Source organism: Peromyscus californicus, unplaced genomic scaffold (genome assembly GCF_007827085.1).
Source record: "Peromyscus californicus insignis strain IS unplaced genomic scaffold, ASM782708v3 Scaffold_2__1_contigs__length_46816999, whole genome shotgun sequence".
NCBI lineage: Eukaryota > Metazoa > Chordata > Mammalia > Rodentia > Cricetidae > Peromyscus > Peromyscus californicus.
Genome location: NW_026294540.1, coordinates 35,172,204 through 35,192,011, shown reverse-complemented (window position 1 = coordinate 35,192,011; position 19,808 = coordinate 35,172,204). Strand labels below are relative to the sequence as shown.

The 19,808-nt window shown below is 42.3% G+C and overlaps 1 protein-coding gene across 5 annotated transcripts in view; it reads right to left on the bottom strand.

Moving 5' to 3' along the window:
• The window catches only part of LOC128120387 (zinc finger protein 501-like), a 52,957-nt gene extending 45,057 nt beyond the window's left edge, over positions 1-7,900 (bottom strand). For 3 of the 5 annotated variants that reach the window (XR_008221855.1, XR_008221856.1, XM_052754308.1), the window contains exons 1-3: positions 7,755-7,900; positions 3,737-3,866; positions 3,128-3,223 (exon numbers count right to left, since the gene is read on the bottom strand). Coding sequence is in view for 2 of the 5 variants with exons in the window: in XM_052754308.1 (XP_052610268.1) it covers positions 3,128-3,148 (21 nt within the window). In the remaining 3 variants the exon portion in view is untranslated. The remainder of the gene's footprint in view (positions 1-3,127; positions 3,224-3,736; positions 3,867-7,754) is intronic. The other 2 variants (XM_052754309.1, XM_052754310.1) reach the window with 2 other exon arrangements.
• Between the last annotated feature and the right edge of the window lie 11,908 nt (positions 7,901-19,808).

The window sequence follows — 19,808 nt, the reverse complement described above, 5'->3', positions numbered from 1 at the left end:
CAAGCAGGAACTTGAAAGCAGGAACTGAAGCAGAAACCACAGAGGAATGCAGCTACTGGCTCTCTCCCTCTGGCTTACTCAGCTGCCTTTCTTATACAGCCCAGACCCACCTACTCATGATGGTACCACCCACAGTGAGCTGGGACCCCTACATCAATCAGCAACCAAGGGAATTCCCAACAGACATGACCACAGGTCAATCTAATGGAGGCAATTGTTCGATTGAAGTTCCCTCTTCCCAGGTATGTCAAGTTGGCAAGCAAGATTAGCCATCACAGAAAATATTCACACATAAGAGTATGTTCAGACAATAACAGAATATCAAATTCAAGGTGCCTACTGTAGCAACAAAAATATACCAACTTATCAGATAAGAAAATAAATTAAGGTTATAAAAAAATAAATACCACATTCATGGACAAAATTATGTATCACAAAAAATACAATAAATAGATGAAGTCTACATCACAATATCATTAATTTTCCTTAGGTCAGTACATTTTCTTCTTAGATGTAAAACAGTTTATTTCAATGTTGTTACAAAAAAAAAAAATTTATATACTGGTAAGATGGGTAGAGGTTAAAGATGCCCACTAGGAAATCTGATGACCTGGGTTCAATCTCAAGGCCCCATACGGTGGAAGGAGAACCAACTCTCAGAAGTTGTCCTCTGATCTCGACATATATGCCACAAAAAAATAAGTTCCTAAAAAATTAACATACAAATACCAACAGAGTAGTGTAGGTTAAATTCCTGTTCTTCAAAATCTAATTCTTCCCCCTGTATTAGTTGCCATGGGTTGCAATAAAAACTTATACAGAATGGATGAAGTGAAATTTTTTCACAGTTGTGTAAGTTAATTCAACAGTCAAGGCTGCAGGTGGTTCAGTTCCTCATAAGGTCTCCCTTCCTGACATCCAGTTGACAGCCTAATCAGAGTGTCTTTCCATGCAAAAACAAAATAATTCTCCCTTCCTCTTTTAATTTCTTCTGGGGCTCAAATTGTGGTTTTGGGCATGGTAGACAAATGCTCTTCCTCTTTTGGGTAAGGAAGTTCAGCTGTATGGTGTTAGCATCCCACACATATTTCCTCATTTAATGCTAATTACCTCCTATAAGCCCTATCTCCAGATAGTCAGCAGGTGGATTTGGATATAGGCTTCAATAGAGAAATTCTGAGGAAAGGATAAAACACTTCATAAATAGCCCTGATTGCCATGCCTTTATCCAAGTGAAATACTGACAAAACGCAACATTCACATAAGCCAACTTGGAGCCTCCCTTTGCTGTCTGAGCTCCCTTCACAATGTGAATGCAAGTGATGTACAGTCTTCTGAGAAGAAGACAGAGGAGTCACATGTAAGGGGTGCACAGTCTTCTCTAAGGAGAAGTCAAAGGTGTCACCCACAAATTCACATGAGGGCTGAGAATGTACTACACAAAGGAAAAAAATCTTTTTCCTCTGGTACTCTGAGTCAGAGAAGCAAATACTCTTATACTCTTGATGGACTGGTTAGTATAAGTAGAAAAGAAAAATTTGCTTCTGATCTTACTGAAAAATTAATTATCATAACAAACATCACCTGAAATAACAAGCAGTGTAAGAATGCTGTTAAACTGTCTTAAATGCTAACTAAAAGTGAACAAATACTAAATATAAAATGACACTTAACCCCTACCAGTGGTGTAACTTAAGCTATGTTTTACTTATATTATTTAGGATAACTATTAATGTAATACAAGTGTTGCTCGGCATGTCATGTGCTTACTACAGGGACTTAAAACATAAACAACAGTATATTTCAGGTACCGGTCACTGCATTTGGCCAAGGTATACAGTTATTAATGGACAGAATACACATGCCAGTTTATAAGCATAAAAAGGAGCAAGGAACCAGTGGACATCTGAGGACATGCAGTACTAAAATCTAAACATGTTTCCATCTCATCTTTTATGCTTTAAAATAGTTTAAAAGTTGCCTCCTCTAGTTCGGGCAGGGAAAAAAAAAAAAAAACAGGAAAAAAAATGTTCTGTGGACTAGGACTGTAGCTCATTTCCACAGCAGTCAGCTAGCATGTGTGAAGTTCCATGTTTGACACATTTTTTAAATCCTATAATGAAAAAAAAAGTAAGAAAGATTAAAATTAATTGAAAATGGGGACTTCTTGGGTCAGAAGGAGGAGCAGAAGCTGTCTACAGGCAACTCCAAGAATGAGATGATCAGGGTAACAAAAGACAGACTTTATTCTGAACAGAGGGGAAGAACACTAAGAAACACCAAAGAGGACAGCATAAGTTGAAATGCAGTGAGAAAGACGAGGCAATGAGAAGTAGAAGTGGGGCCAGTGGCCTCAGCTCAAGCAACCCAGAGAGGAAAGAAGCCAAAGACATATCTATGAGGTAAGCTAGGTAGCCTTGGGGAAAACAGACTGACAGTAGCTACCTACACAAGAAGTGGCCCATCACAATCCATCATGGATAGGGTGGTACTCATAAGGCCCCATCAGGAGTATGGACAGTTAATGAAAGCTGAGTATTCCTTAGTGGTATTGCCACTGGTTAAACAGTCCTTGCAGCCAATAATCCCCTACCCACACTCATGCCAGCAACTCTACTTAAATGCAGAAGGCCATTAAAAAAATAAAATACAAAAAAGGAAGAGAAAGGCTTGTTAGAAAGAAATATTCAGGGTGGTATTTTCAGTGGTGATAAAAGGATAATGGGGGTGGATCAAAGTATACTACACATACGTATGAAATTATGAAACAATTTTTTTAAAGTTGTATCATTTATGTTAAAAGTCAAACTCATGAAAGTTTAAAAAAAATTTTAATCATCTGAGAACAGAACACAATGCACCCTGTGCCCACTGATGGCTCAGCCTGCTGCCCTACAGTCAGTAGGGAACTAAAGGCACAGAGAGAGCTCCAATAGGAGCTGAAGTAACCTTGCAGAAATGAGACAGGCCACCTGGGTCCCAAGTACCAGCCCATCACCCACCCCACAGAAAGAGGGGACCTGGGGTCCAAAGACCCAATACAGGGTTCCAGCCGGTTGACTCCAGAGCCACAAATGATTCCCACCAATTATAGTCCCTGGTTCAAGACGCTGGCCCACACACTCACCATTTCTGGCTTCCAGGGCATCGAGCGTCCTCCCTATGGAACTCCCCGCACCAGCACGTCACAGGGCAACAGAGTCTACAGCACAGCCACCTAGACCTCCAGAGTAGAGGAGACTGAGCCTAGGGACGTATCCCAAGATGACGAGCTTCAGAGTAAAAAGTCCTAGCAAGACTGGGCAAGCCTGTCCCCTATTGTTCATCTGCCTGATTAGACATTCCTCAACCCAGTGCCTTTAGTTGTACAGGGGGGGTGGGGGGGGCCTGCCTCTGGAGCTCTAAGTACCAGTAGAGTCACCAACCCATGAAAGAATAAAACCAGCATAACAGGTACTGTGAGTTGAAACACCAATCATACATATACATGTCTACATGTATTTCTGTGTGACCTAACAGTATCTTTCAGTTACAGAAAATCAGTACCTAAAAGTACCTATTGTTTTGCCAATATAAGCAAGGTGTCATTAAATTTTGGAATCCTATCTATCATAGGGGGTGATAATTATCTACACTAGATAGCAAGCCCCTTAAAATGTTATTAAACATAGTGTAATTGGGCTGGTCAATAATTTAGGCTAGGATCAGGTGGGCTCTTTTTGTTATGAGTACCTACCTGATGGCTGAAGAGGCAGCTGAGCTTCAGAGAGTGACCTGACTGTCAACTGGTGCATCTTGATTCTCCTCCTTGATTCTCCTCCTCCAGTGCCCTATTGCAGTCTTCCTCTCATGGAGATAGCAGCGATCTGAAAGAAAGGGTGAATACATTCAAAGACCTTTTCAGTGCAGGTACCAAACTAATACACTTTCCTGTTGTTGGTATTTTGGCTCTTTTGGGGGGCCCTCCACCCAGCTCCCAAATGAATCCACACTCAGAGGCTTATTCTTACTTACAAATTCCTAGCCTTATCTTGGCTTGGTTCTAGCCAGTTTTTCTTAATTTATCAGCCTACCTTTCGACTCTGGGCTTTTTCCATTCTCTTACTTCTGTAAATCTTACTCTTAATCTGTGGCTGGCTGTGTAGCTGGCCCCTGGAGTCATCCTCCTCCTCTGGCTGCTAGCTCTCTTCACTCCTCCATCTCTCTTTGCTCGCCTCCCCTCCCCTTCCCAGATTTCTCCCTCTCTACATATTCTCTCTACCTGCCAGCCCTGCCTATTTCTCTCTCCTGCCTTGCTATTGGTCAGTTCTTTATTAGACCATCAGGTGTTTTACACAGGCACAGTAACACAGCTTCACAGAGTTAAACAAATGCAACATAAACAAAAGTAACACACCTTAAAATAATATTCTACTACACTTTCCCACTCACAGCTTCACAAGCGACGTGATAAATAGGCAACTCTGGATCCAAGGTTCAGGAAATAGAGCTCCCTTTCAATGAGACTGTCCTGGTTATGGATCCAGAGAACTAATTAATGGCAACTTGCTAACATTCTGACACTCAGTATCATTCAGTCTTTCCTTGCAGATAAAGTTTCTGTACCAGTTCCAAGTCAAGGAACTTCTCCCAACAAGTATTAAGCAGCTGACCTAACTAACTGGACTCTAAGTTATAGGGGAGAAAAGAACATGAAAGTGGGAGGAGGGCCTATTGGGAGTGCCTGAGGGGAGCAGGGGTGATATGATTAAGACACATTTTATACATGTACGAAACTGATGAAGAATCAACTTTAAAAAATACTGTTGTATGTTTTGGTTGTGAGTGTAGCCTTCAATGGAGCTGTCTCTCCAGTCATAAAAAATATTCTTTTTTTGAGAAATTTTTTTATTCATTTTACATACCAAGCATAGATTCCCCTCTCACCTCTCCTCCCACTTCCCCAGCCTTCCTTCCCAGCCCACCCCCCCCATCCCCTCCTCCGAAAAAGTAAGGCCTCCCATGGGGAGTCAGTAAAGCCTAGTACATTCAGTTGAGGCAGGCCTAAGCCCCTCCCCCCGCAACAAGGCTGTGCAAGGTGTCCCACCATAGGTAGTGGGCTCCAAAAAGCCAGCTCATGCACCAGGAATAGATCCTGATCTCACTGCCAGAGGCCCCTTGAACAGACCAAGCTACACACCTGTATTGCTTATGCAGAGGGCCTAGTCCAATCCCATGCAGGCTCCATAGCTGTTGGTCTAAAGTTCATGAGTTCCCACTAGCTTGGTTTGGTTGTATCTACAAGTATCCCCCATCATGATCTTGATGCCCCTTGCTCATAGAATCCCTCTTCTCTCTCTTCCACTGGACTCCTGGAGCTGGGCCTGGTGCCTGACTGTGGATCTCTGCATCTGCTTCCATCAGTTACTGAATGAAGGCTCTATGATGACAGTTAGGGTATTCACCAATCTGATTATCCGGGTAGGCCAGCTCAGGCACCCTCTCCATTATTACTAGTAGTCTAAGTTGGGGTCATTCTTGTGGATTCCTGGGACCTTCCCTAGCACCCGGTTTCTCCCTATCCCCATGATATTTCCCTCTTACAAGATATCTCTTTCACTGTTCTCCCACTCCATCCCTGTCCCAGCTTGACAATGCCATTCCCTTATGTTCTCATCCCCGACCCCCTACCCTCTATTTCTCCCCCTCACCCCCAGTTTACTCAGGAGCTCTCATCTTAAAAAAAAAAAAAAGCCGATAATACAGGACATGAGTCAATTCAGCCTGACTATAAAGACCATGTATCACCACTAGACAACATGACTCATGTAACTGACCTTGTCTTTTTCAGTCCTAGATAATGAACACTGATTCTAGTAGCAGAACTCAAGAAATCAAAGGGCAATAATACATTTCTGATTTCTCATCACAGGAGAAATTTGAAAACATGTATAATGCATCCCACAGGTGTGCCAATCATTTCCATCACTTTCAGCACTTACAAGTATATGATTTCTTGTACAGATAAAAACAAATCACTATGCCTGGAACATCTTACTGTGAAAGTGGTCTGAAAATATGATTAGAGAAAGCATTTTCTCTTGTTGGAATTTTGGAGAAAGACACATCTAAATATTCTCAATTTGTTCGTTGATTTCTCGCTAGGCAAAGCTGTTTCCAAACACTTGAAACGGATGCTGCAATGAGGCAAATATACATAGCACACGGAGAATGTTTCTAGAACCCTGAACTCCCATTCCTAAGCCCAGAAAGACTTAAAATCTTCAAAATTCAAGTTGAAATGGGCCAATGAAATTAGAATGGCTGTACTAGCCCACCTTGAAATCAATACCCAACCTAGAAAGCAATACTCTAATGCTTTCCAGTAGTACACAACGTGAGGGAAGGGCCAAACCCACTGCTTTTTAAGCCATCATCTTTTGTTGGCTTATCTGCAAGTTGGTCTTTAGGTAATATTTAAAATCGTGAGGCTAGAGAGATGGCTAGAGCATTTTAGGATACTTGTTGGTTTTCCAGAGGACCCAAGTTCAGTTCCCAGGCAGCTCACAACTTGTAACCCCAGCTCCAGGATATCCAATGCCTCTTCTAGCCTCTGAGACACCTGAATGTTAATGGCATACACTCACACAGATACACACACACACACACGCATAAATAAAATAAATTTACTGCAAAGTTGTGTTTCAGTCTTACCTACTGACAAAGATTACCTAATCAATATCATTTGTTCAACTCAGCAATTGCTTCATTCCTGACTGAAGTCAATACCAGATGTGTCCTACCATGAATAAGGTATGGAACACTTTGGTTTTCTCCTAGCTTCAGTGAGCATTACTATAAGATGAGCACTACATGGGGAAACATATCATCCAAAAACTAAAGCCATGCCACTCACTAAATTGAAACGAAAATTGACAGTTCTTAGGGCTCACCCAAGGGTGATGACATAAATACCTCAAAATACTACAACTGATCTCACAAAGACATGTGTGAACATGGCCAACATTAAAACAAAACTAAGATCTATTGTTATTCTCAGATACTTAGGTATGCAAATCGTTAACAAGTATTACTTTTTGTTGATGTAGCACGCATGCTAAAACACATTCACAAATCATTCATGTAAAACTTGATGACATTTTGCACAATGTTCAGGAGTCAAATGACTTGTTTTCCTCTCTTTTTGTGTTATATTCACAGGAAATTTTTTTTAAGTCCTTGAGAAATTATTTTTTCTCTAGTACTCCGGAATTTTAAAAAAATAAATTATACAATATTGCATATTTGAAATGAGGTACAGTTAACATAACGGAAACTTGGTGCTTGAGAATATGGGCAAAGAGGCAAATTTGGGGGAAGCGCTCTCATGGAAGAAGGAGGGGCGGGTCTGGCTGGCATTCAGGAGTCTGGATTTGGGGCTCCAACGCCCAAACATTAGGGAAAATTAGAGGAAACAGGCGGGGGTCACAGGAAGGAAGGGGGGACTAAGCGTCCGGGGGACGACAGCTCGTCTCCAGCAAAAACTTCACAGAATAGGACGAACACAACCTAACACAACCTGCAGGAACCACGCAGCCAGCGCAGAGCTGCCGTCGGTCGCCACAGCGGCAGGGACAGGACGTCCGGGGCTCGGGCAGCCCCACTGCCCAGGGGACCCAGCGCGGCCGCCCCGCAAGGCCTCACCGCAGACCCCGCTCCGCCACAGCGCTTCCCGCTCGCGCACCGCCACCTCCGGGCGCCACACGCACACTCACCAGGTCCGCTTCTCCGGGACGCCGGCGCCCTCCAACCATCATCACCCAGCACCCACCGCGCCACCAAAGCTGCTGCGCAGGAGCCCCCCGAGCTGCTGACACCAAGCCCAAGATGGCGGCTCCCAGACAAAGGCCCGGCGACCGCCAAGGCCCGCCCCCGCCCTCCGTCTGTGTGTCTGATTGGACACGCCTCAGCCCACGGCCTGCGATTGGACAGGGCTTCAGGTCCTGCCCCCTGAGTGACAGTAGTTGGCGCCAACGCAGGGCTGAAGGAGCCCAGGATGACAGGTTCTTGGCTGCAGCTAATTTTAAGTAGGGAGGGCTTCTTGTGAAGCACAATATATTCCTGTAATTGGGCATTTGTGGTTTAACCTTATATCCTTATATCTAATATCATATAAGCTTATGAATTAGATATGTATGTGTGTGTGTGTGTGTGTGTGTGTGTGCATACATACGCATACTAGTCACAAGAAGAAATAAGATGCCAACTTTTCACAAGTCTCTAATATTAGGTTATGGGCCCTGTAGCTGATGATTTAAGAGAACTAGATTACACACACACGTATATAAGCAAAGCTTGCTATGTTACAGTGTCTGCCTCCATGACTTTTGGCAAGTAGGCTAGGTCATATGGTTTGATCAAAAGAACTGAGTCTGGGTAATGCTTAAAGGCTGAATGTATATGATCTTGGGCAGGCCTCATTGCTTTTCCCAGACATAGCCAAGGACTGTCACCTATCAAGACTTAAATTTGTTTACATTGAAGATGCCCTGCCTTCTTGTATCCCTGTGAGCTACATTTTTACTTTATTTTAACCCTGTCAAGTGTCCGTCAGAAACTAGCTGGTCGTTAATTTTGGGGGTTAGTTGGTATGTGCATATGGTGTCAATATGCCCTGGTGTGCATATATAGAGGTCAGAGAACAACTTGTGGGAGCTGATTCTCTCCTTCTACACTGTGGGGTCCCGAGGACTAGACTCGGGTTGTCAGGCCGAGAGGCCTGTGCCATTACCAACCAAGCCAGCTCGCTAGCTCCCCTGCCCACACACTTTTTAAAGAAGTTTTCCCCTCTCTTTTTTACATACACTATGTATTTTCATTATATTCACTTGGGACTCTTCCCCCTTCTGGATCCAACCATCATCACCCCACTGTAACAGGGATGCTGGTAGTTGCCTAGTGGTTTTCTGAGCTCATTTTCTTGAACAGACAGAGAATTGATTATCTGGGAAGATAGAAGACCAAGCCACAAGAAAAGTAAAAGTAACTGCTTTTTTCTTTAAGGGTGGGACAAGCCATAAGCCTGGGCATTCACTCAGTGCTCAGTGGACACTGGCTTGGGTATTTTATAGGAACCCCTGAGTCCTCCCCTTCCCACTATTGGTCCTGTTTAGATACCACTCTTGCTGCCATTTCCCTTCACAATGTCTTCCAGGAACAAGAAGCCACTATCTCAAAGATGCTGCCTTCTTTTCCCCTGCCTACCTGTGTTCCTCTAACCCCACTTGCCCAGATTCGTTCCATTTTGAGTTACTGCTCTCCCACTGAGCCCAGTTTGTGCTGCTTATATACTCATGGATGTGGGACCATCTACCGAAGGATGATTGACCTACCATGGTCCACATTCTTACTCTTAAAACAGATTCTCCCTCCCCCAGAAGCCCCCAACTGTCCATAGGTCCTCATCTCATGTTGAGGAGGAGGGCCTCTGGAAAGGTAGGTCCCTGTGCCTTTCCCCCTCCATTCTGAAATGTTGACTGACTTTATTCTCTAACAAGCATCCACAGCTGCTATGAGTTCATGAATGCATCCATCTTGTCATGTCCACAGTACAATATTCAATATATTTTTTTCCAACAGGGTCTCACTATGTATCTCTGGCTGGACCTATATAGACCCTGCTGGCCTCAAAGTCAGGGAGCTCTGCCTGCCTCTGTCTTCCAAGAGCTGAGATTAAAGGTGTGTGTCACTATACCAGGCAGTTTCAATTTTGTATGACATTATTTCTTTTTCAGCAAAGTTCTCAGTCCACAGTTACCAATTAACACAATCTGTGCGTATAGTGGGTACTTGGGGAACTAGTTCAACCAGAAACAAGATGAACAGTTGAATCCAGCAAAAGATTGAAATTAAGTAATGCAGTTAAGACTAGAAAGCTACAAAGCAGCAGCAAATATTTTCCTGTTAATTTAAGAAATCTGCTAGCACTAGAGAGATGGCTTAGCAGTTAAGAGCACTCGCTGCTCTTGCAGAGGACCAGGGTTTGGCTCTCACACCCACATCAGGCAGCTCACAACCACCCCAAACTCTAGTTCCAGGGGATCCAATGCCTTCTTCTGAGGAAAGCCCAATGGGAGGTAGAGGCAAGCTGATCTCTGTGAGTTCGAGGCCAGCCTACTCTATGGCTGGACTTAAACAAGTGGACTCAGGATGGACTCTGCCTGTCCTGCTGTCTTGGAACTCACAGACTAATTAAAATAAGTAAAACAAATAAATGATTTAAAAGTAAACATATTGAAAATTTGGGATAATATCAACTAAGAAAGTATATCAAAGATCTAAAAGGACAAAAGGAAGTACATGAGCCATATGTTGTGGGATGTCTTTCTGTATGCTGTGAATATCTGTTGCTCCCATTGGCTAATAAATAAAGCTATTTGGGCCTATGGCAAGGCAGCTTAGAGGTAGGCAAGAAATCTGAGTAGAGAGACAAGAAGAAAAAGGCAAAGTGGGGAAGACGTGAGCGAGCTGCCCAAGAAGCAACAACATGCCAGCAGACCAGTATAGCCACAGAACACGTGACAAAACATAGATTAATAGAAATGGATTAATTTAAGATATAAGAGCTAGCTGGCAAGAGGCCTGCCATAGGCCATACAGTTTGTAAATAACATTAAGCCTCTGAGTGATTATTTTATAAGTGGCTGTGGGACCGCGGAGCTGGGTGGGATTGGAGAAACTTCTACCTACAGTGTTTGGATTTTGGAGTCAGGCAGAGTCCATCCTGAGTCCACTTGTTTAACAGTTGAGGCTTTGGGCTATTAGGGGAATAAATATATACATACATGTTTGTATTGTTGGGTACTTTTGCCTGTGAGTACATGGGAAAGCTACAGGTTGATTACAAGTGTCTTCTATCATTCTCTACCTTTTTCTTTTCTTTCTTTCTTTCTTTCTTTCTTTCTTTCTTTCTTTCTTTCTTTCTGGCAGTGTGGTGGTCCCCCATAGGCTCATATAGCTGAATGTGTGGTCATTAGGGAGTGGTACTACTTGACAAGGATTAGGAGGTGTGGCCTTGTTGGAGTAGTTGTGGCCTTGTTGGAGGAAGTATATCACTGGGAGTGGGCTTTGGGCATTCAAAAACTCAGACCAGTCCTAGTAGCTCTCTCTTCTGCTGCCTGTGGATCTGGATGTAGAACTCTTGACTTCTTTTTCAGCACCATGTCTGCCTGCATGCTACCACACTTCCCTCCATGCTAATAATGGACTCACCCTCTGAAACTGTAAGCCAGCCCCAATTAAATGCTTTCTTTTATGAGTTACCATGGCCATGGTGTCTCTTCACAGCAACAGAACACTGACCAAGACAAACAGGGTCTCTCATTGAGCTTGCAATCCTCCTGTCTCCACATGCGCGGTGCTGGGATGGCATATGACTTTTTGCATGGGTGCTATGAATCTAAATGCCAGAGTTAATGCACAAGTGCCAAAATCACTGAGCCAATAATTAGCCGACCTGTCAGCAACGTGCTTTAACTGATGCTCCCGCTGAACGGGAAAATCTGCTCCTCACACTTTGAATCTTGACTGATCTTGTCCACTGTGGCTCATACAAAGCTGTAATATGAAAGTGCCTATTAGCTTGGTACATAGGCAGGAAAGATTTTGAGGAGTCATTTTCCTTTTACTTCAAGAATCTTGCCACCTCCATGAGAACAAGTTCCTAGTAACTAGCTAGAAAATGAAATATTGTTTGGAGGAAAATCAACTGGTATTCCAGTTGGCAACCAGATCCTCTTCTGCAGCTGAGCCACCTTGTCAGGCATCAGATAACTACATACATCAGAAGGAGCCCAGTGGATTTCAGCATAGATTGCTAACCAGCCCAAATCTGAACTAACAACTTTTGGAGGAGCTTGTATCCAGCCTTATCTAATTAGTCATAGCCTTAACAGACAGATGTGAATGTAATGTAAATGACATCAGCAAATTGTCATGTACTATTTTAAGCATATAGAAAACCAACTCAGGAAGTAAGAAGGCCCTCCCTTCTCTCCTCCAAAACTCCATGTTCTGAGTCAGGGTGGCTCTCCAGGTCTGTAACAAGGAGAGCAAAACACAACAAGCATGCTAGGTTAATAGACATAGTGCATCATCCAGAACAGCTAAAAAGTAAATCATTTCCAACAAACTTCACTATGGTTCATTCCATGATGTAAAAATGCCTACAGTAGGAAAGAGTTACCTGGCTAAGAATAGGTGCCATATAGATATTGATTTCCCTCTCCTTTTGTTGGATGTTGCTGAGTTCACAGAAGTATGTATAGAAATATATTGTTCCAAAAAAAATCACACAGGGGCCCCAGCCTTTCCCGGGGAAGAGATGCCCAACTTAGCCTCAGTTGCCGGCCAGCTGGCAGGGCTCCTGCAGAAAGTTTCCCCTTCTCCAAGACCCCCCAGTGGACCCTGCAATCTACATACCCTGCCCCCACACCCATCCACCCAAGACCCCTGTCACTTCCTGAGGCTTGGAAAACAACCCCCAGCTCCCATCCAGTCCAGAGGTGAGTGACTCTGTTCATACCCAGGGAGGCCTGCCCTTAGGACCCATTCCTGGGCCCCAGCCTTTCCCAGGGAACAGCCGCCCAAATCGGCCCCAGTTGCTGGCCAGCAGGCAGGGCTCCTGCAGGAAGTTTCCCCTTCTCCAAGACCCCCGAGTGGAACCTGCAACCTACACACCCTGTACCCACACCCATCTACCCAAGAACCCACACACACACACACCACCTCCTTAGGCTTGAAAACCAACCTCCAGCTCTCATCTGGCCCAGAGAGAGAGCTCTCATGGGGCCTAGAGAGAGAGCTCTCATTGGACAAAGAACTGTCATTAGACCAAGAGTAACCTCAGGAGACAGGGAATTTGCCAGCCCTCATTAGACCAAGAGTGGCTTTCTGAGAAGCAGAATCTGCCACCTCTCATTGGACCAAGAGAGGCTTCCTGAAACACAGAATCTGTCAGCTCTGACTGGACCAAGAGCCCTGATAAGACCAAGAATGAATACTTGAGTCACAGAATCAACTAGCTTTGGTTGACCCAAGAGCAGCTCTCCAAGAAACAGAAGCTGCCTGTTCCAGTTAGACCAAGAGCTAAGATTAGACCTAGAAGAGCCCCCTGAGACACAGACACAACAAGAACAGAGTGGACCAACAGCAACTCCCTCAGACACAGGCATTTTTTATACCTATTAGACAAGGAAATGGGCAGACATCAAGGCAGAAGCATATACAACAACATAAAGAACATTACAGCATCACCAGAACCTAGCCCTCCTCCAACAGCAAGACCTGAACATCATAAGGTAGGAGAAGCAGAAGAAAGCAACCTTAAGAATAGCATCATGAAGATGCTAGAGGCCTTTAAAGAAAAAATGAAAAATGAAATTGAGGAAAAGATGAACAAAAAAGTGGAGGAAATCAATAAAGAATTGAGAAAAAAGTCAAACAAAAAATGGGAAGAAATCTATAAAGAAATAGAGGAAAAGACAAATAAAAAATTGGAAGAAAGCAATAATCCCTTAAAGAAAACCATGAAAAAGCAATGAAACAGGTGAGGAAAACAGTTCAAGACATGAAAAGGGAACTAGAAACAATGAAGAAGACACAAACAGAGGGAATGCTGGAAACAGAAAATCTGAGTAAATGAACAGGAAACACAGATGCAAGTATAACCAACAGAATACAAGAGATGGAAGAGAGGATCTCTGGTGTAGAGGATACAACAGAGGAAATGGATTCATCAGTCAAAGAAAATTCCAAAGCCAAAAAACTCATAACACAAAATGTCCAAGAAATCTGGGATACCATGAAAAGGCCAAACCTAAGAATAATAGGGATAGAGGAAGGAAAAGAATACCAACTCAAAGGCACAGAAAATATATTCAACAAGATCATAGAAGAAAACTTTCCCAACTTAAAGAAGGAAATGCCTATGAAGATACAAGAAGCCTATAGAACACCAAACAGTCTAGACCCCCCAAAAAAAGTCCCCTTGCCACATAATAATTAAACAACTAATCCTACAGAATAAAGAAAGAATATTGAGAACAGCAAAGGAAAAAGGCCAAGTGACTTATAAAGGCAAACCCACCAGAATAACACCCAATTTCTCAATGGAGACTTTGAAAGACAGAAGGACCTGGACAGATATAATGCAGACACTAAGAGACCATGGATGACAACCTAGACTATTATACCCAGCAAAACTTTCAGTCATCACAGACAGAGTGAACAAGACATTCCAAGACAAAACCATATTGAAACAATACTTATCCACAATTCCAGCCCTACAGAAAGTACTAGAAGGAAAATTCCAACCTAAGGAAGTTAGATGTACCCATGAAAACACAGGCAAACAGATAACCCCACAGCAGTAAACCCCCAAAGAAGAGAAGTACACACACACTACCAACAAAAGGTAACAGGAATGAACAATCACTAGTCATTAATATCCCTTAATATCAATGCACTTAATTCACCTATAAAAAGACACAGGCTAACAGAATGGATATGAAAGCAGGACCCATCTTTCTGTTGCATACAAGAAACGCACCTCAAATTCAAAGATAGACACTACCTAAGAATAAAAGGCTGGGAAAAGTCTTTCCAATCAAATGGTGTAGATGTAACCAACCATCTTATTAAACAAGAAACACAGAACCAATGCAAAGAAGAAAGCCAAGAGGTCAGAGCTAAGAGCCTTACCCGCCTACTACAGCTATCCTCTTCAGCCAAGACACCTCTCCAAAAGAGACCTACTTCCTGTCTGTTTGTCTTTATATAGACTTTCTGTTCTGCCTTCTCATTGGTTGTAAAACCAACCACATGACTACCTCATCACTGTTGGTTGGCTGTATCCTTGAACACACAGAGATCTACCTAGCTCTGCCTACCAAGTGCTGGGATTAAAGGCATGCGCCACCACCGCCCAGCTCTGCTATGGCTTGCTATTAGCTCTGACCCCCAGGCAACTTTATTTATTAACATACAAATAAAATCACATTTCAGTACAAATAAAATACCACCATAAAATGGTCTTAAGAACCAAGCTGGTGTAGCCATCCAAATATCCAGCAAAATAGACATCAAACAAAAATCAATCAAAAGAGATCAAGAAGGACATTACATACTCATCACAGGAAAGATCCACCAAGATGAGTTTCAATTCTGAACACTTATGTCCCAAACACAAGGGCACCCACATATGTAAAAGAAACACTACTAAAGCTTAAATCACATATAAAACCCCACACTTTAATAGTGGGAGACTTCAACACCCCACTCTCACCACTGGACAGATCTGCCAAATTGAAACTTAACAGACAAATAAAGGACTTAACATATGTGGGCATTTAGTGCTATGAATTTTCCTCTTAGCATTGCTTTCAAAGTGTCTTCCTTGACCCATTAGTGATTCAGTTGAGCATTATTAAGTTTCCACGAGAAATTTCTGTAAATTTTGTTGTTGTTGAAGTCTAACTTTAAACCATGGTGGTCTGATAGAACATAGTAAGTTATTCCATTTTTTTTTTTTTTTTTTGTATCTGTTGAGATTTGCTTTGTGGCCAAGTATGTGTCGATTTTAGAGAAGATTCCATGGGGTGCTGAGAAGAAGGTATATTCTTTTCTTGTTAGGATGGAATGTTCTGTAGTTATCGATTACTTCAACAACAACAAAATTTACAGAAATTTCTCATGGAAACTTAATAATGCTCAACTGAATCACTAATGGGTCAAGGAAGAAATAAAGAAAGAAATTAAAGACTTCCTAGAGATCAATGAAAATGAATACACCACATACCCAAACTTATGGGACACTTTGAAAGCAATGCTAAGAGGAAAATTCATAGCACTAAATGCCCACATAAAGAAGTTGGAGAAATCTCACACTAGTGACTTAACAGCACACCTCAAAGCTCTAAAACAAAAAGAAGCAAAGTCACCCAGGAGGAATAGACGCCAGGAAATAATAAAATTGAGAGCTGAAATCAATAAAATAGAAACAAAGAAAACAATACAAAGAATCAATGAAACAAAGAGTTGGTTCTTTAAGAAAATCAACAAGATAAACAAGTCCTTATCTAAACTACCCAAAAGGCAGAGAGAGAGCATCCAAATTAGCAAAATCAGAAATGAAAAGGGAGACATAACAACAGACAATGAGGAAATCCAGAGAATCATCAGGTCATACTTCAAAAACCTGTATGCCACAAAACTGGAAAATCTAAAAGAGATGGATAATTGTCTGATAGGTACCACATACCTAAGTTAAATCAAGACCAGATAAACTATTTAAATAGACCAATAACCCTAAGGAAATAGAAACAGTCATTAAAAAGTCTCCCAACCATAAAATGCCCAGGACCAGATGGATTCAACACAGAATTCTACCAGATCTTCAAAGAAGAGATAATACCAATACTCTTGAAATTGTTCCACACAATAGAAACAGAAGGAACGTTACCATACTCCTTCTATGAGGCTATAATTACCCTGATTCCCAAGCCAAACAAAGATGCAACAAAGAAAGAGAACTACAAACCAATCTCCCTCATGAACACTGATGCAAAAATACTCAATAAAATACTGGCAAACAGACAAGAAAACGATTATCCACCATGATCAAGTATGCTTCATCACAGGGATGCAAGGGTGGTTCAACATACGAAAGTCTGTCAATGTAATACACCATATAAACAACTGAAAGAAAAAAACCATATGATCATCTCACTAGATGCTGAAAAGGCATTTGACAACATTCAACACCCCTTCATGATAAAGGTCTTAGAGAGGTCAGGAATACGGGGAACATACCTAAACATAATAAAGGCAATTTACAGCAAGCCAACAGCCAACATCAAAGTAAATGGAGAGAAACTCAAAGCGATTCCACTAAAATCAGGAACAAGACAAGGCTGTTCACTCTCCCCATACTTATTCAATATAGTACTTGAAGTTCTAGCCAGAGCAATAAGACAACATAAGGAGATCAAGGGGATAGAAATTGGAAAGGAAGAAGTCAAGCTTTCACTATTTGCAGATGACATGATAGTATACATAAGTGACCACAAAAATTCGACCAAGGAACTCATACAACTTATAAACACCTTCAGCAATGTAGCAGGATACAAGATTAACTCAAAAAAATCAGTAGCCCTTCTATATACAAGTGACAAACAGGCTGAGAAGGAAATCAGAGATACATCACCCTTTACAGTAGCCACAAATGATATAAAATACCTTGTAACTCTAACTAAGCAAGCAAAGGACCTGTATAACAAGAACTTTAAGTCCCTGAAAAAAGAAATTGAAGAAGATGTCAGAAAATGGAAAGATCTCCCATGCTCATGGATAGGCAGGATTAACATAGTAAAAATGGCAATCTTACCAAAAGCAATCTACAGATTCAATGCAATCCCCATCAAAATACCAACACAATTCTTCACAGACCTGGAAAGACAATACTCAACTTCATAGGGAAAACAAAAAACCCAGGATAGCCAAAAGAATACAATAAAACAACCTCTGGAGGCATCACGATCCCTGACTTCAAGCTCTACTATAGAACTACAGTAGTAAAAACAGCTTGGTACTAGCATAAAAACTGACATGTGGACCAATGGAACCGAACTGAAGACCCTGACATTAATCCACACACCTATGAACATATGATTTTTGACAAAAAAGCCAAAACTGTACAAAAAAGAAAGCATCTTCAACAAATGGTGCTGGTGTAACTGGATGTCAGCATGTAGGAGACTGCAAACAGATTCATATCTGTCACCATGCACAAAACTTAAGTCCAAGTGGATCAAAGACCTCAACATAAATCCAGTTATTCTGAACCTGATAGAAGAGAAAGTAGGAAGTAGTCTTGAATGCACTGGCACCGGAGATCACTTCCTAAATATAACACCAGTAGCACAGACACTGAGAGAAACAATTAATCAATGGGACCTCTTCAAACTGAGAAGCTTTTGCAGGGCAAAGGACACGGTCAACAAGACAAAGCGACAGCCTACAGAATGGGAAAAGGTCTTCACCAACCTCACATTTGACAGAGGACTGATATCCAGAATATATAAAGAACTCAAGAAATTAGACATCAAAATAACCAACAGTCCAATTAAAAAATGGGCTCTAGAGCTAAACAGATAATTCTCAACAGAAGTAGGTCAAATGGCTGAAAGACATTTAAGGAATTGTTCAACATCCTTAATCATCAGGGAAATGCAAATCAAAACGACTTTGAGATACCATCTTACACCTGTCAGAATGGCTAAGACCAAAATCATCAAAGGCAGCATATGCTGGAGAGAATGTGGAGCAAGGGGAACTCTCCTACATTGTTGGTGGGAATGCAAGCTTGTACAACCACTTTGGAAATCAATATGGTGCTTTCTTAGAAAATTGGGAATCAATCTCCCTCAAGACCCAGCTATACCACTCTTGGGCATATACTCAAGGAATGCTCAATCATACCACAAGGACACATGCTCATCTATGTTCATAGCAGCATTATTTGTAATAGCCAGAACCTGGAAACAACCTAGATGTCCTTCAACTGAAGAATGGATAAATAAAATGTGGTACATACACACAATGGAGTACTACTCAGCAGAGAAAAACAATGACATCATGAGGTTTGCAGGCAAATGGATGGATCTAGAAAAATCATCCTGAGTGAGGTAACCCAGACTCAGAAAGACAAACTTGGTATGTACTCACTCATAAGTGGATACTAGATGTAAAGCAAAGGATGACTAGACTGCTACTCACAACTCCCCAGAGGCTACCTAGTAAAGAAGACTGCTGTGGGATGTTCTGTATGGCAAATGTGTTGCTGATTAGTCAATAAATAAAACACTGATTGGTCATTGGCTAGGCAGGAAGTGTAGGCGGGACAAGGAGGAGAATAAAGCTGGGAAGTGGAAGGCTGAGTCAGAGAGACACTGCCAGCCGCCATGATGAGAAACAGCATGTGAAGATGCCGGTAAGCCACAAGCCATGTGGCAAGGTATAGATTAATGGAAATGGATTAATTTAAGCTGTAAGAACAGTTAGCAAGAAGCCTGCCACGGCCATACAGTTTGTAAGCAATATAAGTCTCTGTGTTTACTTGGTTGGGTCTGACAGCTGTGGGACTGGCAGGTGAGAGAGATTTGTCCTGACTGTGGGCCAGGCAGGAAAACTCAAGCTACAGAGGACCCTAAGAAAGACACAGGGATCACCCAACAACAGAGAAATGGAAGAGATCTACATGAGCAACCTGACCTGGGCGGGGGGCGGTTAATGGAGGGCAAGGGTTGGGGGAAAGAGAGCTTAGGGGAGTGGGAGTTACCAGCTTGATCAGGAACAGAGTAGGAGAACAAGGAAAGAGATACCATGATAAATGAAGACCCCATGGGAACAGGAAGAAGCAAAGTGCTACAGAGGTCCCCAGAAATTCACAAAGATACCTCCACAACAGACAACTGACAATGGTCAAGAAAAAGCCCAAGCTGACCTACTTTGGTGATCTGATGGCCGAACACCCTAACTGTCATGATAGAAACTCTCATCCAGTGACTGATGGAAGCAAATGCAGTGATCCACGGCCAAGCCCCAGGTGGAGCTCCAGGAGTCCAATGGGCGAGAGAGAGAGAGAGAGAGAGAGAGAGAGAGAGAGAGAGAGAGAGAGAGAGACAGAGAGAGACAGAGAGAGACAGAGAGAGAGAGAGAGAGAGAGACAGAGAGAGAGAGAGAGAGAGAGAGAGAGGATTATATAAGTAAGA